Genomic DNA, 24,907 nt, shown 5'->3' on the forward strand with positions numbered 1-24,907 from the left:
TCGCTATAGTGAGGGGAAAGTATATTTTTCCTTTAAACTTGGTGAACAGAGTGAATGTTGACAGCTCAGTTTTAGTCAATGTGACCATTAAGGAAATACCTGAAGAGTCTACTGCTGAGTTTATAGGTAGCACTACTCGCTTAATCACGAAGAACGCATAGTGTTTCAAGTTTCAAGGTAGACCTGACAGTCAGTCGTACGCTACGCAACGACTTCATTTTTCATATCGCTAACTAGATACCGACGCTCAAAAGATGTTGGTGTGGGGTAGCCCTCAACATGACTGTCTAATATTAATATCGCAAGGGACCAATTCTGATTGGAAGCAATATTAAAAGAAACTGACTTTAAGTCTTTTGAGTCGAAACTTCTATCTACAGTCGATTTTTTCAACAATTACGAAGAGAGTACAGACCAGAGAGAGTAGGGATTCTATATAGTAGAGATCTAAAGGTTCCGTTTTAATGAAGAGTAGCAAATCGAAATATTTAAATCGTAATACCTAGTCAAAAAATAACCACGATAAATGTTATCGTTAGAAAATATGTAAGAAGAAAAAAAACTAAAACTACACGCATATTTTTTGTTTGACCATCACACCCTAACTGCGCACCAGATAGCCATAAAAATTTGCATACAAATAGTTTATAGGACGGTGACGCACTTTATTCCCAGGCGATAACCGAAATATGCTACAGTCAAGGACATAAGGCTAAATTGTAGCCCTAGCTGATGGACTTGTGACGTCATAATGGCACCGCTTTTCCATTACAACAATATATGATTGGTAGCCAGCTAATTACCAACGTTTGTATATTTTTTTTTATATAGAGTTACCGGAGAGAAAAGCGGTACTACGGTACTGATTGAGGATTTAGTAGAGTACCCCTACATCTCTCTCTTTCAGTATAAATGGTATGCTTCATGAGAGTGTACAGGACATAAGGTTATTAAATTTAGATCCTGCTCAAAACCTTTCGTGTATATTTTTCCTATATCTATCGTTGCTAGAAAATCTAGGCTTTACTTATGACATTTCCAGCAAATTATGGCATTAAACTTAGGAATTCTTGACAAAGCGTGCGAGGGCATATATACGGGTGACGTTTTATGCCTTGCGAGAACATGTGACATAACATCTCTGTTATGTTTTTGACAGTGGAACAAGAGCGATAACAAAAACGAACATTATGTAAGATATCTAAATATCTATGTAGATTCTCTTATGGCGGATGTCGCTACATGTCCCATTGACCTATATAGTGGAAAATTTCGCTAAATAACAGAATGCAGAATGAGGCTCCTAAAAATGTTATAATTGGGTTCAATAAAATTCATTAAACATTTCTAAAATATAATTTAATTTTGAGGAGGCCTTATTCCTAAAGACGAGCGTTTTTTGCAAAATAGAACCTTTTTCATTCAAAATTATAAAGAAACTATAAATGATTATTAAAAAAATGATAATGTTCCTAAAAGTACATATCTTAAGCTAGAAAGTCAATTGGTACTACTTTAAAATATGTCTTTTTATACTTCCGAAAAATCAGTTTTTTCGGAAGACGTTTTCAATTTTCATAGTGGGATAGCTCGTTTAGAATCGTGATTGTGCTGTTAAAAATGTTATTTGGGGTAATAAATGATCACAATCCTATTTGTTATATCCTGTACGAGTTAGCTAATACTTTGACATTTTAAGATTTACTTGAAATGGTGGATAAATAACCTTCCGTATCCTCCCCATTTTTTCGATAAAAAGAGGTTTACATTATGTATTTTTCCTGCGATTCCTGCATTTTTTGTAACTCTTAAATAATATTATCCTAAACTAGAACTTCTTATTGACCTATAAGAAAAAAATCATACATATAAGACATACCTTTCTGTCGATAGATATGTTTTTAAAACACCTAAAATTCGAATAAAAGACACTGTACTAACGCGAGCCCGCTCAGTCTGCGCCGAGCGCTCGAAGACAACGGACCTGCGTTTGATCGTCCGGCGCACCTAGCTTTCGTAAGCAGCTCGATAGTTCCGAGAAGTGCCGTAAACTGCGACTAAACAAATCTTGATCCTTTTTACACCTTATGCAATTTTAGCATTCGACATGCTTTTCATATGATTTTGGATTTTAAGTTATACGTGAAGTTTGTTGAGAGTTTGAATTATTATTATATTTTGGGACCAGGATGAGGTTCTGGTTCTCATGATGATGGAGTCAGGCAGGAGATGTTCAACAGAACTGCTATTCTACTTATCATAACTCCACCATGTTTGGGCTCATTAGATTTGGGCTGATGAGCACCATCGATCTAGATGAGGTCCAAGGTCTCATGATGGAGTCAGGAGGTGGTCAACAGAACTGCTATTCTCCTCATCATAACCCCATCATGTTTGGGCTCATTAGATTTGGGCTGACGAGCACCACCGAACTAGATGAGGTCCAAGGTCTTATGACGGGGTCAGGAGGTGGCCAACAGAACTGCTATTCTCCTCATCATAACCCCATCATGTTCGGGCTCATTCGATTTGGGCTGACGAGCACCATCGAACTAGATGAGGTCCAAGGTCTCATGATGGAGTCAGGAGGTGGTCAACAGAACTGCTATTCTCCTCATCATAACCCCATCATGTTTGGGCTCATTAGATTTGGGCTGACGAGCTGCTTTGAAGACTAAATTTTTATAAAATCATAAACCTAGATCATTTCAAAAAGATTATTGAGAGTATTTGGGATGAAATGTGAAGAAAACGGTGCGTGCCGCGTGTGATCCGTTTGAGAAGCGTTTGAGGCTGGTAAACAAGTTAATGCTGGAGTTATTCCAAAAGATTTGTTGTGAATGTAGTAAATAAGAGTGCCATTCATAAAATATAATAATAATGTAGTAACTATTTGTTCATTTTGTTTTATTGGCTATTTGTGCTGTATTCAAACTTATTGGACACGGTGTACATATTTTGATTTTCACCCTTTAAAATGTTTCTAAGACGCAATGTTTTGCAAATTTGGTCACGTCATGCACAGTTAAACTGTGGAATGAATTGTCGCCAGCGGTATTTCCGGACCAATGCGACCATCAAACCTTCAAGAAAAGAGCGTACATCCATCTTAAAGGCCGGCAACGCCCCTCCAACACTTCTGGTGCTTCTGGTGTCCATGGGCGGCAGTGATCGCTTACCATCAGGCAGCCTATCTGCTCGTTTGCCTCCTATCCCATAAAAAACGTTTAATATTTTTTAAGAAAAAAAAACCGCCGCCTTTCGGGTTGTGGTGAAAGCTACTTGCGAATGTTGGATTATGTAGAAATGTGTAGGTATTTTTTAAAACTGCTTTTAATGCTTTAATTATTTGATGGCAACACAAATCAATATACGTATAACGCTAAGGTTTGAGGAGTTTCTCAATTCCTCATGAATCCGATTATAAGAAATCGAAGCTTGACAAACTTTGACTTGAAAACTCAATAATTATGCTTAACAAACATAACTAAATAAATGTCACTGTTCTGAACTTAAATGCATGCTTTTCTTACAAAAATACCAAAGTCACTGCCGTTCAGATTTGAGGAGTTCGGTTCTGACCATCATCAGCAGTTCCACTGCACCAAATGTCACTGTTCCGGACGTAAGTGCATGCTGTTCTTATAAAAATATCAAAGTCACTGTAAGCGTGCCGTTCAGATTTGAAGAGTTTGGTTCTGAGTGTTCTGACCATCATCAGCAGTTCCACTGCACCAAATATCACTGTTCTGGACTGGACGTAAGTGCATGATGTTCTTATAAGAATACCAAAGTCACTATAAGTGTTCCGTTCAGATTTGAGAAGATCGGTTCTGATCTGACCATCATCAGCAGTTCCACTGCACCAAATGTCACTGTTCTGGACGAAAGTGCATGCTGTTCTTATAAAAATACCAAAGTCACTATAAGCGTGCCGTTCAGATTTGAGAAGTTCCGTTCTGGCCATCATCAGCAGTTCCACTGCACCAAATGTCACTGTTCCCTACCTAAATGCATGCTGTTCCTTTAAAAACACAAAAATCACCATACGTATGCCTTTCAGATTCGAGGAGTTCCCTCGATTACTCCAGGATCCCATCATCAGAACTGGGTTCTGAGAAAAATGGGACCAATCTGTATTCATATACATTATACATTCAATTTTTTTTTTTAATCGGTCCAGTAACAACGGAGATATCGAGGAACATACATAAAAAAATGAAAAAAATAAATAAACATACAGACGAATTGAGAACCTCGCCTCAAATCTCTCAGATTTGAGGCGACGGTTAAAAAGTGACACATCATGAGCAGTTCCAATGCACCAAATGTCACTGTTCTGGACGTAAGTGCATGCTGTTCTTATAAAAATATGAAAGTCACTATAACTGTGATAATTTCCGAAAATATTAATATTATCAAAAAACGATCTTAGTAAACCCTTATTCATTTTTAAATACCTATCCAAAAATATATCACACGTTGGGGTTGGAATGAAAAAAAAAATCAGCCCCCACTTTACACTTTACACTAATAAAACATTTTTTTCCATTTTTCATTTTTGCACTTTGTTGACGTGATTGATATACATATTGTTACTAAATTTCAGCTTTCTAGTGCTTACGGTTACTGAGATTATCCGCGGACGGACGGACGGACGGACGGACGGATGGACAGACAGACATGGCGAAACTATAAGAGTTCCTAGTTGACTACGGAACCCTAAAAAACAGAAATCACTATTAAACTATTCTCTAATTTCAAGTTCCTAACTAAAATTTTCCTAATAAAAAAAAAACAAATTGATCCCGTTACAAACTTTCACCCCCTTTTTCCCTCTACTAGGGGTGTAAATTTTCATAATCGATTCTTATCTCTTCGAAATTTTGTTAATGCAATCTATACAAATTTCGACTTTCTAGCTTTCGTAGTTTCGGCTCAGCGGTGTTGGTTGTTGAATCAATCAATTAGGAAACCTGAATTTATATATGTACATGTAGACTAATACTATACTTTTACTACATTCATATACCTTATTTACTACTACCATACCATGAATATGAAATTAAATAAAGAGTCCCCATATAAAATTGAAAATTATGTTATTAGCAATTTAATTCAAAACTATCAAGATTATTCGTGTCTGCGTTGAAACGCGCGTTGAGTTGCCGGTGCTCGCGTACCGAGCGCCAACGCCATCTATCGATGGCCGTTTCGTGAAATTGATGAGCGCTCTAAGGAGTAAGGGGTCTTAACTAGAAACTCTGTTTTCCATTTAAGCATTCCTAAAATGTACACATCTACTCTTAATTTTTCAAATCTCTGGAATGCAAGCATAATTTAATAGTCAGGTAGACGGCGCCATATTAAAATAATATAATAAGTTGTCCAAAATGAGGTTACGTAGACGTAGCCAGTGTTCAGCTATGCTTGCTTTCATTAATTGATTTAAGGCTCCGTAGGTTTAGAGAGCAGAGATTTTCAGTTTTTATAGATGATACGAGTAATAGGGTACTAAATGTTAGGCGCTTTATGTCACGCGGCTGCCATTGATTTCGCGATTTTGAGTAGGTACATTCTCGAGACACTTCGCTTATTGAAATCTAAATGCACTTTTATGTTTAAAACAATTTTTCCACAAAAGCTAAATAATTGCATTGAGATGAGATAATTCTTCCTTTAATTTTATTTAAAAGGATAAATAAATATTCTGATATTATGATATTTACCTACTGTCTATGCCACGCACATTGGTCGCTGACGCCCAAAAGGGAAAGGAAAAACCCTAAATTAGCTTAAGTGAATTAACATATTACATTTCTATTTTATATTTTTTTTGTTTTTCCATTGCTGTACTCTTTTTTTGTGTTATGGTAATAAACGTATTTTTATAAATGTAGGGTCTATGTGCACACTCATATTGGACGTACAGCAGTGCGGAGCGTGCAGCGTGCAGTGCATGTCAAACAATTGAAGCTGTATGAGCTAGTTAATTCCTGAGCCGACACATAGGGTGGACGCACGCTCGCCCGCGCCGCTCTACGCCCCACCGAACGCTCCGCTCCGGGCGTCCACTCAGACATTACTCTCACGGCACCTTAATTCAACTTATAACTTAAACCAAATGCTCTAATGTTCAACCGACTGGGACACATTCCAATTGAAAACAAATGACTGTGGAATTGCCGCATGAAACTTTATTCTGGCAGTAAGCCACGGAATTCTTGCTAGATTTACGAACCATTTTTCACTATGTGCCATACTTCATAATTAATTTTAAAGGCATAGGTATTTTACCTCTTATCCAAGCCGAACTAATCTAGAAGGTGAAATAAATATACAAAAAGAAAATGACCAGATGGCCGCTGTTCAGGTTGGCAATGTTGGCATCCGGTATACGGAGGTTGCTGGTTCGAATCCAGCTTGAGAAATCAAAGTGTCTTCTTCGAACCTTGGTCATTTTAGATATATGAAATTAGAACCTGAAAGTTTCTCGAGAAAATGAAAATACGGACAAAAAAACGTGCCGTAAAGTAACCTTTTCGGTATCTACAAGTAACCCGTATCTGGTATAGAAATGGGATATCGAACAGAGCCCCGATCGGGATGATTTAGAAACAAAATTCTACCGAAAACGAAAATTGTAGCGAGACAGAATAACATTACCACGCACGAGCGCGCGGGCTCGAATACTTTCTCACTCGCACACTACTACCTGTCGCGCTCAGCGGACCGACCGACCCGATCGCGAGCGAAGTAACTACTCCGAGCGGCGCGGGGAGCGCGGCGCCTCGGCTTCCGGAAATAAAAGCCGCTGCGCGGCCGCCGATCGTCAGTTCTCCGATGAGAGATGGTAGATACAACACTGTTCCTTGGTTTAACATTGGACAAAAATCTACAATGGAGTCCTCATATAAAGAAACTAGCAAGCAAATTAAGTTCAGCCGCATACGCCGTTAGGAGAATCAGGCAACTGACTAATGTTGAGACAGCTCGCCTAGTGTATCATAGTTATTTTCACAGTGTAATGTCATACGGTATTCTGGTTTGGGGCAAAGCAGCTGACATACAGACTATCTTTGTATTACAAAAGAGAGCCATTCGTTCTATTTACAACTTAGGAACACGTGAATCAGTAAGAGAACTCTTCAAAGAAATTAATATCTTAACTGTAGCTTCCCAATACATTTATGATAGTATAATTTATGTTGTTAAGAATTTAGTCTGTTTCACTAAGAATTCTGATATCCATAATTATAACACTAGAAACAAAAATAAGCTTGCCATAAAGAAGTTTCGTGTCCGTAAAGTACAGAAGTCATTTGTTGGGCAATGCATTCATTTTTATAATTAGTTACCTGACACTGCTTTGAGATTACCCCTCCCAGCTCTTAAGAACTACTTAAAAAAAACATTGATGTTAAAGGCTTATTACTGAGTCGAGGACTATTTGACAGACAAACATGCATGGCCCGAACCAGAAACTACAAAAAACGAATAACAATTAAAATAATTGTATTATGTATAGAGGACACAGTTCAGATAAGAAAGCACATCAAATATTTTATATTTTATGTTGTGTAGGTAAATTACATATTTAATGATATTGAGATTCATATTATCTTTTTCTTCTGTGACAATTTGATATGTTTTCTCTGAAGAAGAACGACGTATTATTAAGCAATAATATAATTTATTGAAATTAATTTCCATAGAGTACCTAGTCTGTTCATATTCTTTGATGAATACTTTTGCATGTTAAATTGTATCTTGTTATTTAATGCATGTTAATTATAAGATGTAATGTTTTGAAAAGAAGTTGCCCGCCGAGTTTCTTGTCGGTCCCATAGTGGATACCCCCCACCCAACTGAGGGGGGACTGAAATCTTCTCGAGGCTGAGGCGTAGGGTTAGAGCCGGCGTAGCTTTATTTGACGTTCATATGCGCATTGTAATATGCCTACTTGAAAAATAAATATTTCATTTTCATTTCATTTTCATTTTCATTTTCCCCGGGATGTCCCTTCGGGACATCCCAGCGTCCTCTTTTGGATATGATAGAGCATTGCTCTAAATTCCAACCACACTTATCAAAAAAAAAAAACGATCGTCAGTTGTTAGCTAGGTCTAGCTTGGGAGACGGCCTCTGCTATGCCCCAAGCCCAACCAACAAATGAAGCACGGGTCGAGACCGTCTACACGGACCGCCCATAAGCTTCATAATCGGTTGGCCTTTGGTCTTGCAGTGGTCGTCCCTGAGGACCTTCAACTCATGTTTAGCTAGGTACTCCACTTGTATGATGATTATTTGTATTAAGTATTGGAAGTTAAACCAATAAACCACTGGTTCCTACTTGGCGTCTCATTCCGCCCCCTACAAAATTTAATTTCAACGTCATCCGTTGGCATTTACACTGGAATTAGTCACCAATTAGAACTAATTATTTATTGTCCCGGATTTGTAAGTTCACATTTTTGACACATTTGTTTTGAAGTATGTTGCGATGTGGCTAAGACGTATCGTTTGCCAAATCTAACGATTAATTTCGAATTGGTTGAATCGATTAGGCCCTATGTACAAGGAGGCGCTTAAACAAATATACGATTTCTATCAACTTACTGAAATGTCATTTGAATCGAAATGACAGACTCTGCCACAGCACTAGTTTAAAAATAAAAATGAATGATAAATGACATAATAAGTAAATCCTGCGTGATAAATTAATATCGTAAAATACTCACTAACGAAGATCCGCAAAAATCTTAGGTTGCGCGAGTTTACGTTTTGTGGACGCTGTCATGTGTCAAAAAGAGGTTCTTACAGCTCTGGGACAATAAGTTTTGATTATTTGTAGGTACACGTGTCATATTTTGTTAAGTCTAATTTGAGCTCCAAATCGAAAAGCTAAATTTGAAATTCTATTGATTATAAGTAAGTTAAGTAAGTTTGTTCGTGTTGTCTCTTAACGGTTGAGGAATCCACGTGTAAAGCTGTTGTCATTACCCTCGAGAGAACCTGAATTCCTTAAAATTTCAGGTGTTATGTAATATAATGAATCAACAGCCCGTCGAAAAGATGTTCTTTTCGTGAAATTTGAATATTCAAATGTTGACTTAACGGAGACGTACTGACGGAAGACGGACGTACCGTTACGGGCGTTACGGCGTAGGATATAGACTTCTGCTGGAGCACCACAAGCTTTCGGGAATCTGTCATATATGTACTTGAAAATTTGACCCTTGCCACTCGTTCGAATTCAGCTTTTGACACTCTGAGGCCTTGGTAGTTTTTTCGTTGTATATGACATTTATTTCACGATGTACACTTATCGAATTGAGTATCAAAATGCTTTCTACTTTTCCTAGTTGCACGTTTTCAGGACAATTTTTACAGGGAGGGACGTGTGACCCACATGTGCGTACTTTTTAAGAGTTATTAGTTATTTTTCATTTATTTATTACACAGCATAATAGTAAAACTAAAGCACTGTGGCCAACGCTTACTAGAGTTTTGCTCTGATTACCAATTATGCATAACCAATACATACTTTAAGGGCAATCCGTCCCGGAAAGTCTCCTGGAAGCACCCGCGATCTGGCCACTGGCATCAGCTGGACGTGATCTTGACCAGAAGTAAGGATCTCCGCGACTTCCTTCACACACGCACGTTTCATAGCGCTGACTGTGATACCGACCACTCCTTGGTAGCAGCAAAAATAGCCATCACTCAAAAGAGGATTCATTCGTCCAAAACGCCTGGTAGGAGAAAGTTGAATCTTTCTAATACTAGGGATGGGGAAAAATGCCGTATGTTTGAGTGTTTGGCAAAAACTGAGCTGGCTGCTTGGAACGCCAATACACCTATAAGCGTGGAGTGGGAAAGTGTCAAAAAACTGCTGACTGTAAGCGCCACTGAGGTTTTCGGATTTGCTGAGACCAAGTCCCAGGACTGGTTCTCGGCTAATATCGAACATTTGCAGCCTCTGTTAGATGCCAAACGTGACGCCGCCCTCAAGCACCGCATGAATCCCAGTTTGGCCACAAAACACATGCTTCAAAGTGCTAGAGCTGCACTTCAACGAAGTACAAGATACTTTACTAACTTGTACTGGTCAGAACTTGGTCGCTCCATGCAATGGTATGCCGACCGGGGGCTCATGAGTGGTGTATATGAAGGCATAAAACGAGTACTCGGACCCCAAGCCAAGAAGACAGCCCTTCTCAAAGACGCGGACGGTGCTATAATTTTAGATAGACAAAGGCAACTTGACCGTTGGGTCGAACATTATACAGATCTCTACTCGAGTCCTGTTGACATACATCCGGAGGCTGTACGAAGTATGCCCAAACTGGATGTTAAGGCTGAGATAGACGATCTACCGTCTGTAGAGGAGTTTTCTAAGGCTGTCAGTAGACTTAAGCTTGGCAAGAGTCCCGGCGGTGATGGCACCCATGCCGAACTACTAAAACTCGAGTGCGTGAGACCAATAGTGTACAATCTGCTGTGCAAATGCTGGGAAGCGGGAGTTGTGCCTCAGGATATGCGTGACTCCAACATCATTACGCTGTACAAGGGGAAAGGTGATCGCGGCGAATGCAACAATTACCGTGGCATATCCCTTTTGAGCATTGTCGGCAAGCTTTTTGGGCAAGTCATTCTATCAAGACTCCAAAAGCTCGCAGAACGCATTTACCCTGAGGCACAGTGTGGCTTTCGCTCCGAGCGTTCCACGGTAGACATGATTTTCACACTTCGCCAAATACAGGAGAAGTGTCGTGAGCAGAATACCCCCTTGTTTATGGCTTTCGTTGACCTTAATAAGGCTTTCGACACTGTCAGCAGGGAGGGTTTGTACACAGCGCTCGAGAGCATTGGGTGTCCACCTAAGTTTTTGCGGCTCGTGAAATCTTTCCACGAAGGCATGAAAGGCACAGTAGTTTTTAACGGTGACTCATCCGACCCATTCGTTGTTTCTAGAGGAGTGCGACAGGGCTGCGTTTTGGCTCCTACCCTGTTTGGAATTTACTTTTCGCTTATTTTACGATCCGCTTTTGGCGAAAACAAACAGGGTATCCATCTGCACACGAGAGCCGACGGAAAGATATTTAACATCTCTCTTCTCAAGTCCAAAAAATACCGTGAGGATCTTTTCGTTGATAGTCTTCTATATGCTGACGACGCAGCCTTTGTTGCTCACTCTGAACGCGAGCTTCAGTCAATGGTCAGTCAATTCTCGCAGGCATGTGCCCTATTTGCCATGACCATAAACAAGAGGAAAACCGTTGTGCTAGCACAAGGAGCCTCCATAGTTCCAACTATTTCACTCGATGGCACGATGTTAGAGGTAGTTGACAGATTTTGCTACCTAGGGTCGACCGTAACGAACAACCTCTCGCTCGATGCGGAGGTCGACATTCGTATCGGTAAAGCGGCGACTATGTTCGGGAAGCTTAGTACAAGAGTATGGCAAAACAAGCACCTTACATCAAAGACCAAAATGTTGGTCTTTCAGGCTTCTATATTAAGCATACTCTTGTACGGAGCTGAAACCTGGACGACGTATGCAAAAGTAGAACGTCGAATAAACTCCTTTTACATGCGGTGCCTTCGTAAGATCTTGGGAATATCATGGCAAGACCGGGTGACAAACAAGAGGGTTCTAGAAATTGCACAGCTGCCTAGCTTAACCGCGTTTCTTAAACAGAGACGACTACGTTGGTTAGGGCATGTGCACAGGATGGAACCCTCTCGACTACCTCGTCGTGTTCTTCTTGGTGCTGTTGCGAATGCAAAGCGTAGCGTTGGAAGGCCGTTGCTTCGTTTTAAAGACTGCGCAAAGAGAGACATGATTGCCTTTCATATTGACTATCGAGTCTGGGAGAAAGTTGCGGAACAACGAACGGAGTGGCGCAAATGCATTGTGGAGGGTCGCAAAATTTGCGATGAGTCATGGTTTGCTGCACTCGCTGATAAGAGACAGAAGCGACGCCAAGGTGTTTCAGCGCCGACTTCCGCAAATTTCTCTTGTCAGTCCTGCGGTAGACTATGTCGGTCTCGCATCGGTCTAATAAGTCATCAGAAAAGGTGCTCTTCGAATATTACACCATAAATCGTCTGCAACAGACGTTAAGGCCAATGATGAAAGCACTGTGAAAAAAAAGAAAAAATAAATTATGCAATTTGCTGACTTTGGAAGTAGGTATATATACGATTACTTGGTAACTCCAGAGATATTTTAAGTAACGCCACAGAAGATGAAAGTCAAAATGTACATTCGCCCACACGCTCCATCTAGTAGTACACCATATTCCGCGGAGCTCACCCAATTCGTACCCACTTGGGCGTCTCATTCGATCCCCACTCGGCGCCAAAGTGTCAAATGTTGGATATCCAACGCTGGTACTGAAAGGATTCCTCTATTTTTAGCCTAGTCTCACTGTCGTCCATATACCAAATGGAATTCTACGAAGAAATCTATTTGGTATATGGATGACAATATTCGGCAAAGGGAGAGGTTTAAACGTTGTTTACTTGTTTAACTTAGGTTTACTTTTTTTGACTTTCCATCACGGAAACCCTGAGAGGCACTTTTGACGTTTTATTATTATCTGCCCATATTTTCCCATTGCTAAGCAAAGTCCCTACTTATTCTTCCTTTTTAGGCTTATCTACTTAGTTTTGTCTAATTCAAAATATTTACGTGCTACTTCAAAATATTTACAAGATAATCACATGCTCAAGAATGATAACTAGAGAAATCAAATACATGCATTCGTAACCATCTGTTTTTATTATTTCTACATGAATTATACATAACATAAATAAATAAATATTATAAGGACATTCTTACACAGATTCACTGAGGCCCAAAATAAGTATATTTAATAAGTATATTTTTATCCAGGGCTCAAGTAAAAAGGACAAGCTGCACCACCGTCTAGCGAAGCTGTACAACACGTCCTTGGACAACGTGGACGTTTTCACCGTCTTCAACAAGCCCACAGTGAAAGACGCGTTCCTGGATGTGAGGTTTTCTGCACACGGCTCGCCGTACTATCCGCCGGAGAAACTGGACAGCATGGTCACCACTATTCAGGAGGAGGTGAGTTGTGTGGACACCCTACTTGTAAGGTTTTCTTATTTAGCCAGGTTTAGACGAGCAAGTTCTTGCTGCAAGTTTTGAAACAGAAATATATGCAAGACCTTGCAGCAATAACTTGCAGGTCTAAACTCGGCTTTAGGTTTCGTCGCCTCTCATTGTGACCAGTGGGCTATTTCACCACAGTGACATTGCCACTTGACACTGATAATTCTGTTGATAAGTAACATTGGTATCCAGCGTCAATATTTCCTTGTTGAACAGGCAATGAACGGGGAAGTGTCACTATCGGGCGACAATAGGCTAGTTTCCTACTAGTCAAATAAGTTGTTTCGGAACTCAAAACGATTTGCTAATATGGAATTACTATGAAACACTGAAGAGTGACGTAACGGCGGTCAATTCATTTACTATATATTTTTCTCTTTGACGTATTCAATAGAAATAATGTTTAAAGATAACTACTATCCATATTTTTCTTCTAATTATGTGGTGCTTTATTTCATGCACTGCATAAAATATTTTATTTTAAGTAATAGGTAACTAGCCTATTGTCGCTACTGTCAAAGACGCGTTCTTAAAGACGATGATCTTTGTACTTCACTTGTACTGTCCACCGAAAATTGAATAGCATGATTACCACAATTTACTACCACCAATACTTCAGTAGCTAAAATAAATGGAGAAGAGAATTGACACTAATTGAACCTTGAAAAAAGCTCAAATTTATTAAATTCCCTCCTGTTATTGTCTATCATTCTTTGGTCCTTCGTTCATCATCAAAATGAGATTAATTAATTACAAAAATATTGCATAATGGTAAACAAGCCAGCTGCGGCCAAGGCCCCTAAGTGAGCATCCAATTTTAATCACAAATGACTGAATAACATCTGTGACGACAAAAAATGCCTTAATTTTGTGTCTAACTTTATTGTTTGGTTAAAAATATAGTTTGCTAGCTTTTGCCTGCGGCTTCGCTCGCGTTAGAAAGAGACAAAAAGTAGCCTATCCTATGTCACTCTCTATCCCTTCAACGGTCTCCACTTAAAATATCCAAACAAACAGACACACACACTTTCCCATTTATAATATTAGTATGGATTAATAACCTGAAGTATTACGTATTGTTGAATTTAGCGTTTTTTCGTCAACTCAATAACAATACAGGCTATCGAATTATTTAGGGACTGAAATATTTCTATTTTTAGTCGCCTACATAAATAGGTTGTTTACAATAAAAATACGTTTTATTTTTGATAGATATTTACTCGTTTTATATTAGGGACGTTCTGGTTGACTTTTCTTTTGTGAAAAAAGGCAAAAAGTAGGTTCCCAGCATCTATTTCTAGTTAGCAGGGAAGGACAAACAACTATTTATAGCTTTAGGAGAGTTTAAAAAACATTTTATAATATAAATAAATAGTACTATATAACAATTTATATAAGTCATATACGATAATTTACATTGCTTTGCATTTCATAAGTCATAATCCTACACGATTTCTATTGCTCATAGAATAGAACTGGCCAAGCAGAGTTGCTTGACCTATCGCTAAATTTATTTCGTTACTGCGATTTCCAACGTTGTAGTCGCCGATAACTGATGTCCCATCAAAATGTCAAACCTGAATAAGTTTACAATTTTATAACCTAAAAATGTTCCGCAGTTGGAGAAAGAGCTGAACGCCAGAATATACATGATCAACATCGACGAGTGTATGATCGAGAAGGTGGAATGCGAAGACTCGTGCCGCAACGTGCTGATGAAGAATAACGTGCCTCTCTCCGTGTACACGAATACTAGCAGCTTCGTTGGAGTATCTGCGAGGGTGGAGCCGGAGTGTACGTGCGAAGTGGAGAGCAGGATTGTGTGTTTGAATGGAGGTGAGTCTTATACAGATAATATTGGGTAGATGAAGTTAGTGCCCTCTCTCCGTGTACACGAATACTAGCAGCTTCGCCGGCGTGTCTGCGACGGTGGAGCCGAAGTGTAGGTACTTGCGAAGTGGAAAGCAGGATCGTGTGTTTGAATGGAGGTGAGTCCATTTTGGGTAGATGAAGTTAGTGCCCTCTCTCCGTGTACACGAATACTAGCAGCTTCGTTGGAGTATCTGCGAGGGTGGAGCCGGAGTGTACTTGCGAAGTGGAGAGCAGGATCGTGTGTTTGAACGGAGGTGAGTTCTATAAATACTTATTTACTGCGATGGTTCAGCGACCCGAAGTGGATCTTGGCCTCCGACATTTGACATTTCTAACTATTCATTGCAATTTAAAAATTCATCATTGCAAAATTATGTTAATATATAGCTATCTCTAACATTTGTTTACAATCAGACGTTGTTTAAATCTTGCAATTCTTACTAGAATTTTACGCTTCCAGTCATAAAAGTTACATCGACATCCGCTGTTCACATCCCAGTTAGTGATCCAAACAAATCAACAATCATTAAACTCGAGCTGACATCGACGTTTTGACGAGCATTGTGTGCTCGACTGCACTTCGACTCTCAATCGCGGATTCGCAAATACAACAACAATATCTGGGCAACCGAGCTTCGCTCGGTTCTGTTTCGTATCCTTGACATGTGTCGCCATCTAGTTCAAAAATGAATAGTACCTACATCGAGCGAAAGAATTCTCAGCCTTAACAACACAACTACTCCACACGAGATGGCGCGCATTTCGCCACAAAAACTCAAATAGTGTATTTTCTATTCGTTTTAGCCTTGACCTGTGTCGCCATCTAGTGTTTGCAATAAATAGTACTTACATCGACCGAAACAATTCTGTCTTAACAGTACAACTACTGCACACGAGATGGCGCGCGAAGAAAAACGCATGAAAACTCGAAAATTCGCGTTTTCCGGGACCTAAGGATAAGTTAGACCGATTTTTCACCCCCAAAAACCCCCACATAACAAATTTCTGCGAAATCGTTAGAGCGGTTTCCGAGATCGTCAGTGTAAATAAATATATATATAAATAAATAAATAAATAAATAAATATACAAGAATTGCTCGTTTAAAAATATAAGATATGAGTAACATTGAAGTATTAGGGTATGCGCCCACGGGCGACTTTGTTGCCGTAAGATTTTTGTCACTCGTCACTCACGTCACCATTGGACTATGGGCTATTATGAAAGTGGGCCCACGTAGCGACACAACTTTTCATAGAAACACATCCAAGAGACAAAAAAGTCGCTCAGTGGGCGCATACTCTTACAAAAATGACATCCCGCGAATTGTCAAGTTTTAGGGCCCATTCACACGCGGGGGGATTCGTATGCGAGCGAGCATTAAACTCAACCTAGCTTTGCCGAACATCGAGTGACCCAAATAATGTTTTCAAGTGTTAATACAGTCACCGGCATAAAGAAGTGATGATTTCGGTACCTTGTCGCTTTTAATCGTTCGTTTGACAATTTTGTATGACATTTCAAACAAGGTACAGAAATCGTCACTTGTTTATGCCAGTAACTGTACTTCTACTTACCTACATTAAATGTGACCGGCCGGTCTGGCTTAATAGTCGGTAGTGAAGAAAATGGTCGTGGGTTTGAAACCCAGTAAGGGCATTAATTTGTGTGATGAACACAGACATTTGTCCTGAGGTCACGGATGTTTTCTATGTACCTACATAAGTATGTACGTATTTATATAAGTATACATAGTAGAAGCTTTGCTTAGTTATGGCACAGTATAATAAAGAGTACTATCGTACAGTATGGCCACTACCGCTCCCCGCTGAAAGTGCTGCCCACCCCCTCTCGGTTACCTCACAGTTACCGCATGTCAAAAACCCGAACAGTCGACCTGTCATATCTCACTCACACAAGCATGGTACGCGTTCACCTACACGAGCTTAAAATAATAATAATTAATAATAATTTATTGTCTTGAAACCTAATACAATGAAAACTAAACTTATACTAAGTTACATTACTTGTTAACGCGCTTTACTACTTAGTAAATGTGTGCTAGGAACGCGCCTCTTTCATATATTTGATCGCCAGTGACCGAGATGTGGTTATGGGTTAGGTTGCTTTGTGTAAGGTGTTCCCCAATATTTATTGGTTTATTAAATACTTTATTATTAATTAAAAAGAAATACTTTATTATTTGGTTCAAATATAGGTTTCGTTCAAATAGATTCACCGTTAGCACGAAAATACGTGAATAACTTGACATACTGCATAAATCGTAACACTGTGCACATAACAAGTACACGGGAAAAACCGTATATAGCGAAAAGAGTCCCCTAACCGAACGTACATCCCGACTATCGGGTTACCACTGTTCCACGAAATATACCTCTTACAATTTCCAAACCTATAACTGAGTATCGTAATAGTTTATCTAAATATCTAGAGCTTTCCCAGTGTTCAGGATACCGAGCTGAACGTCAAAACCGATTGTAGTCTATTATTGTCACTGTCAGCGTACGTCGACCGGCGGTCCTTTTGTGAACAACGGGTTTGCACAACAGAGTACCACTTTAGTGCTCCAACTTTGTACAGACGTATACTTTTGGGGAACTAGTTCCAGGTTAAAACTGGGAGTTTTAAAATGTTTTTTATGGGCAGATAAATAATATATTTGTTTTATTGACAATTGGTTATCTTACTTGTTACGTAGCAGTTTTAAAGACCTACATTTTAGTGTAGTCTTTAAAAATCGTGTTCGGGTTTCAAATATAAGCTCGGGGTATATATTTTTTTCCCCTCACTAGCTCGGAAACACGTGTTTTGTCTTTTAATACCAGCGGGTAAAAACGCATTTTATCCACTAGTGGGTAAAGTAATTTGACCTTGAATAAAGTCAAATTAACTGCTTTAAAATTGATAAAGGTAGGTGAATCTAGTAATAAAGATGATTTACCACCTGTGGAACTACTGGAAGCAGTGATAAACGCATTTTTTGCGTTGTAGTTTCCTCGCTATAGTGAGGGGAAAAGTTTTGTGTTACACTCGGGTGCAAATGTATTTTACTTCTCGTGTGTTAAAAAACTCGCAAGTTCGGGATTCTATTATATTATTCAATTCCACACTCGGCGTTAAAATACAACTTTGCCCCCTTGTATAACAAATAACTATTAATTATAAATGGGCTTACTCGTGGCCACAGGCTAGCCAAAGGCAAAGACGTGGCCTAACGATGGAGTGAAAAAGAATAAAAAAAATGTAAATGAGGAGTAAATCAAACTTAACTAGCAATGTCTGCATGGAAAATTATTTATTTATGTAAACGCATACATAACTAATGTCAATTTGTGATGATGATTTTTTTTAATATGATCAAAATGATTATTTTTAAAGCCAAATCGTAGATTTTTATCAACGTCAATTATTATCGTTAGTCCACTTTAGGCAATCAAATATATCCAGCACTCACTCTAACCTAATTGACGAGTGATGCCACTCATGTTGAGTGCATAGAAACATGGATTAAATTAGCCGGTCGATATCTGTCAGTAATAGTGTCCGCTGTTTTATTTGTTTTTCTAGCCACCGAAAGGTTGAAAATGGAACATCTCGATATAGTATTTTATGCAACAGGCGTTTAAAGGGGGTCAAAAAAGACGAGTGGCGTGGGTAACAATTTGAGGCGAAGCCGAAAATTGTTATTAAGACGCCACGAGTATTTTTTGACTCAGTTAAACACCGTTGCATACAATACTTTTTCTACGTGCATGGTCGTCGTGCTTAGTTTTTTACTGTTTTCTTGAATAACTTTCGTGAAATTCACACTGTTTCCTTAATTTGACGCAAAGGTTTGCACTGTCAGCTCAGCGGCCCCAAAGCCTTCCCGCACACGAACGCGGTATCGTTATAACAATGCGTTGCCATGGTTACAGAGCCAAACAATGCGTTTTCAGTTTTTTCGATACTGCGCGCATGCGCCGAAAGCCGGCAGACGCTGGCTTTGGGAATAGACTTTTATGTAGGGTTTTAAAGATCTATGCACGACCCTGTAAATGACGAATAACAGTTCGGGAGTAGAAAAACAATTTTTCGTTGCCACGTGGGAACGAAAAAAGTTTTGTTTTTCGAATTTAACAAAAAGCGGTATACATGATGATTCCTGATGATAGGTTCATTATTACTGTGTGTCGAATTTAACGGAAAACAAAAAATGGAGTTCGGAGTCTACCTAAGAATATTTTTCAATGGATAATGAAATTCTAGATAGAAACAGTTTTTAAAGCTATAATTTTAAAAGAAATATCAACAACAGCTAAATTTCAATCCATACTTCAATCTAAACCTTAGTGGGATTTCGGAAATAAATTGACATAAGTACATATATTCACTCCTGTTTCCCATAGGCGTAAGCAAAGATGACGGATTTCCATTTACTACTATCCATGATACATCCTACTATAGATTGATATATCGACCATTTTAAATATATTTCTCATCAACAGGAACGCCGTTCGCCGACAAATGCGAATGCCCCGAGGGACTCACCGGGCCGCGCTGCGAGCAGACCTCGATCGGTTTCCATGGTGACGGCTGGGCTTTGTACCCGCCGCCGCCGGCCTGCCACGAGGGCCACATGACCCTCACCGTGACGTCACATACGAGCAACAGCTTGGTCTTCTATCTGGGGCCGCTCAAGTATAACCCTCTGCTTGATGTGCAAGGTAAGATTTGTTGAATAAATGGGTATTTCTTTTACAAGAAAGTTGCTGTTTAACTGCTCGTTTTAATATTGATATGACAAGATTGACAAGACACGAAGGTTCATAGTACATTGTGTATTTAGGGCGGAAAGTGGCGAGGCGGAGGGTTTTAATAACTGGAGTTTCTAATCCTTCAGCCGCCCGTGATATACACAATGTTTTTCATCACACTCGCGAAATAATAACCATATTTTGACGACCGGTCTGGCTCAGTCGGTAGTGACCCTGCCTGCTGCATTATTTGTGTGATGAGCACAAATATTTGTTCCTGAGTCATGGATGTTTTCTATGTATATAAGTATTTGTATATTATATATATCGTTGTCTGAGTACCCACAACACAAGCCTTCTTGAGCTTACTGTGGGACGCAGTCAATCTGTGTAATAATGTCCTGTAATATTTATTTATTTATTTATTTTTATTTTATTTTAAACTAAATGTATTGAAAAACTTCGCTGACATTTCTAACATTCGTCCGCCATCTTCTAATTTTTACAGGCCTTGGTATTCACTTTACCGCCCTAGGGTGGTAAAATAGCCCATTACGAATCAGTATGCATCAGGCATGTAATAACAGAGCAATTCCCGAAAAGTTTGTACATTTGGATCACGTCTCGCGTCTTTGATAAAAACTGGTAGGCTGATAGAGCCCATGATGCTGATCAAGATCCATTAGGTTTCCCAAAATATCCTAGGTAGTTTGTATGAAACCTTCCTTTTTTGTTTTCTATACATTTTCGGTCGACGTTTACGGAAGGACCCCTCACAACTCGGGTGTACATATACAAAATACATATATTATATTTACCTAACTATCCATTACACCTACTTTGATAACCCATCTAATGTACCTACACTAATGACACGCTACCGGAATGACTATGTTTGTACGGGGTAAATCATCCTTCGATATGTACATTTAAAATTATTGGATGACAGAATTTGATTAACGATATTTATTCTACTGTCAACCGCTACTATAATTATGTACGTAAATAATATCCAAATGGAACTTCTATCAGTCATGTGACATGTTTGAAAAGTGGGAAATATAACTAAAAGTCATGTTTCAAATAATAATACATCTTTCTCAAGGGAGAGTCATGGCCCTTGGGATCTCCCGTGATTAGTATTAACTGCGTAATTTTGAAGATAGACATATTTAAAATTTTAACAAAGTTTCCGATGAAACAGATATGAAAAAGGTGATACAAAACCTGGCTAGGCCTATATACGATTATTAAGTCACCTCGGGCCAAAGGTGTCTGTCTAATTTTGGTCAAGTTTGTATGACCACATTTTCAACATTTAATATTATGGTCCCAAAATCGCTTACTACATATATTTAACGAGTTTAAACTAAATGGGTTCTAATTGTAGGCTTGTAACATTCGTACAAAGACGATATGACACTGTTTTCAAATGAATACATTATAAATATTCTTAGCATTTTCTTTTATATTTTAAACAAACTTATTTACATGCAAATTCAGAATCCTTTGATATACTTGGCAGACGCAATAAGATTTCTTCCACATTATATCACGTTGGCCAGCTTTCTCAAGTAAACTCAAATTTAACAGCTTTTTTTACCGTTTGGCAATGTTTCTTGCAAGAACGCAAAGATTTGCTGGCCGATGCCAAATTGCCAATCCAGTTAAGTGAAAAGTACACACAGTAACGAGGCCAGAGTGCCCAGTTAATTTCTGCCACTCCGATTTTCTGAGCCATTTATTTTTATACACATCAGTACGAACTTATGGATATAGCTTTCCAATACTTGTTCTGATTAGGTAGATATTAGGTCCCTTTCTCTATTGTCTCCGAAATGTAATTCAATTTCCACAAATATTCTTCGTTCAACTGCGTACTAGAACTATGTTAGTGGTTTCTTTTGTGCCTTCAAATAAAGGGAGTCATTAGTCGCATTTTTGTATTACATTTTTTTGCGCGGAGAAATCAGAATATAATTTATTTTCTAGAAGAGTTTTTATTTGTAGATGAAGTATATAATTCTATTGAAGAAATTAGGAATGTGCTGATTAACACGCGAAAGGTTACTTACAATGCACCAATAGTACCTTATTCTGTTGCCTTAAATTTATCTTCTTACTACGTTGTTTATTACACTTATAAATTGTTGTGTGTAGATACCCAAGCCGCAATAAAACTTTCACAGTTGTGAAAACGTAAAAGAAAAAACTACAAGGTAATTCTCGAACTATTTCTCATAATTTACAACCGATCGTCGTTTGTGATAGCTCGAAAACTAGCAACTCGATAAGACTTCGGCAACTAAGTTCATTAACTTACAATGTCGTTAACTAGGATTCGACTACGGCGCAACAATGTTGCCGCCAACAATGAATACGTCACATTGGATTGGCGTAACAACTTGAATAATGATTTCCGGCCCGACTCCACAATGGTCCCGAGGGTAGTCTGTATTTTATTTTTATAGTTGTACCGCGTTCTCTATTAGCGGGGTTACAGTGGCTCGCAATCCGATCCGATCGACCAATCACAAGCCTTCATTTCCATTTCTGAAGATGCGAGGCGAAATCAACGCCGCTGCTGGCGGTGCAAGTATATTTTTCGATGTAAATTCGTTTCAAATTCGATTGGCAATTTGTTTGCCTCACGCAAAAGAAACTTGGCGGCGTTGTATTACGCCTAGTTCACAGTTACGGCAATAATGATTTTTTAATGATTCCGTAATGACTGACAGCCGTGTACGGGGTGTTATGATTTATGAACTGCGATCGCGTGTTCGAGTGTTATTGCTCTATATGGTTTCTGGAATATTCTGTACAGTTACTTATTCTTGTTTGGGAACCTCGTTTGGGCATTGTTTGTTCGTAATTAATAATAATGCGTAAAATAAGGGGCTCGTGTATATAAATAATAACAACCGCAGAACTACCGATTGTGGTTTCGGATTAAATATTCAGTTTTGTGTACATGTATTTTTAATCCGATATCAATTTCGGGTAGCTTTATGGAAACTGATAGTGTTGTCTGTATCTGGGTTCATAATTAACACCCTTTGAGGCCTTTCTCGGAACTGCCGACACTGAATACCAAAACCAGTAAAATAATATAGGCTTGAAATGTCCAGACAAGTATTTCAAATTCAATTTTCGGCAGTTAGGTTTGCCTTTGCCTTAAGAGCCTTCAAGAAGACATTTCTAACTTTTTTGGTGTTTGGGTGTCCATAGGCAGCTGTAATCGCATCCAATCAGGCGAACTGTGTGCTGATTTGCCTCCTCTCTTATAATAACCTAACCACAAATTTTTTTTTTTAAAAAAACCCCCGACCGCGACATATTTAGTGGACCGGGTTTCATGAGACATGGCTAAGAACACTCCCGATTAACTCAGCTTTCAAACAAAAAAAACTAAATCTAAATCGGTTCTTCCGTTCGGGAGCTACGATGCCACAAACAGACACACACACAGACAGACGGACACACAAACAGACAGACGGACACACAAACAGACAGACACGTCAAACTTATAACACCCCTTCGTTTTTGCGTCGGGGGTTAAAAAATAATTACCATGTCTTGCTAATTTACCCAAAAAATTAATCACAAATCTAAATTTCTAACCGAAAATATAAATTATTACATAATGAAACTAGTCCAAATACTTCCAAATGTTTTACAGCGATAAACCACTAATGTCGGATAAAATATCAATGTATATTTCGGCCATAATCACGAGAACCTCATTGCATTATTGCACTAGCCCGGTTTCGAACCCACGTTCCCCAATTTAAAAGTTAGAGCTAAAATTCAATTTGAGCAGCTTAGTAGTGTAGTAATTTAAAAAACGTGTCCTGGTTGAGTAGAGTTTCAAGTTTTAAGCGCTAGTATAAAGTTTTGTTTGAGTTCGGAAAATTAGACACTAAACACGAGAGTTGTTAAGTCGTTAGGTACTTGCCGTTTAGCTTCTGAAGCCCCGTTTGGACACGGTAAATAAAGTAAAAAACATTTTTGTTGTACGAAAGGATGGTTTAAAGAGGATATATTTTAAGTACAAAAACGAAATTAAAGGATAATATCGGTTTTCGTCTGTCAATGAAAAGAAAATTGTAGTATATGGAATGCATATAGACTTACTGCGTTTTAACTTTGAAACAGCGAATATTAAAGGATAATATAACTTATCCTACCGACTACGCCATTTAATATTTATGACTTAAAAGTTCTTTCTCTTTTTAATAAAATTAATTATCAAAGTATCAAACAAACAAAACCGAATTTTACACTTTTTTGATCTTAAAAAAATGAAAAAATGAAAATGAAATATTTATTTTTCAAGTAGGCATATTACAATGCGCATATGAACGTCAAATAAAGCTACGCCGGCTCTAACCCTACGCCTCAGCCTCGAGAAGATTTCAGTCCCCCTCAGTTGGGAGGGGGTATCCATAACTAACATGCATTAAATAACAAGATACAATTTAACATGCAAAAGTATTCATCAAAGAATATGAACAGACTAGGTACTCTATGGAAATTAATTTCAATAAATTATATTATTGCTTAATAATACTACTATTGCTTACTAATATAAAGGAAGCTATTAAAACAAGGGACTGATAAAAGTAGTTAAAGTGGGTAAAACATAAACTAAAAGCTTTATATGAATAACTGTATTCTACTGCGATAGGCAACTATTACCTATTTTTAGAAACATCGAATACTAGGGAGTTTAAAAAGCATTTTATGTTCTACACGATATTGCTTTTACACTTAGATAACTCACTTTAGTACCAAGGGAGTTGAGTGTCACGCGGGCGAGTCTCGGCCACTCGCCTAGTGTAAACACGGCTTAAGAAGTTACATCGTGCCATGACGAGAAGCCACAGATGATGCACTTGTTAGATTGAGTATTTAGTCACTGGTCCCATCGCGAGCTAGTAAACTATGAGCTATCGGCTATAAAAACGAACAAATGATAAGCACTCCCGTGCAAATAAAAGCGATACGGCGATATTGATAGCTCACCGCTGGGCGAGTAACTTTAAACATCGCCGTGTCGTTTTTATAGCCGATCGCTCATAGTTTACTAGCTCGCGGTGAGACCAGTGCCTAAGTCACTGGTTCCACCAAAAA

At 38.7% G+C, this 24,907-nt stretch overlaps 1 protein-coding gene across 1 annotated transcript in view; it reads left to right on the top strand.

Moving 5' to 3' along the window:
* Positions 1-24,907, top strand: part of LOC125225513 (DE-cadherin) — a 475,716-nt gene that overhangs the window by 432,826 nt on the left and 17,983 nt on the right. Inside the window, exons 17-19 of the mRNA XM_048129267.1 lie at positions 12,905-13,102; positions 14,767-14,983; positions 19,526-19,744. Of these exons, the coding sequence (XP_047985224.1) occupies positions 12,905-13,102; positions 14,767-14,983; positions 19,526-19,744 (634 nt within the window). The remainder of the gene's footprint in view (positions 1-12,904; positions 13,103-14,766; positions 14,984-19,525; positions 19,745-24,907) is intronic.

This window comes from Leguminivora glycinivorella, chromosome 1 (genome assembly GCF_023078275.1).
Source record: "Leguminivora glycinivorella isolate SPB_JAAS2020 chromosome 1, LegGlyc_1.1, whole genome shotgun sequence".
NCBI lineage: Eukaryota > Metazoa > Arthropoda > Insecta > Lepidoptera > Tortricidae > Leguminivora > Leguminivora glycinivorella.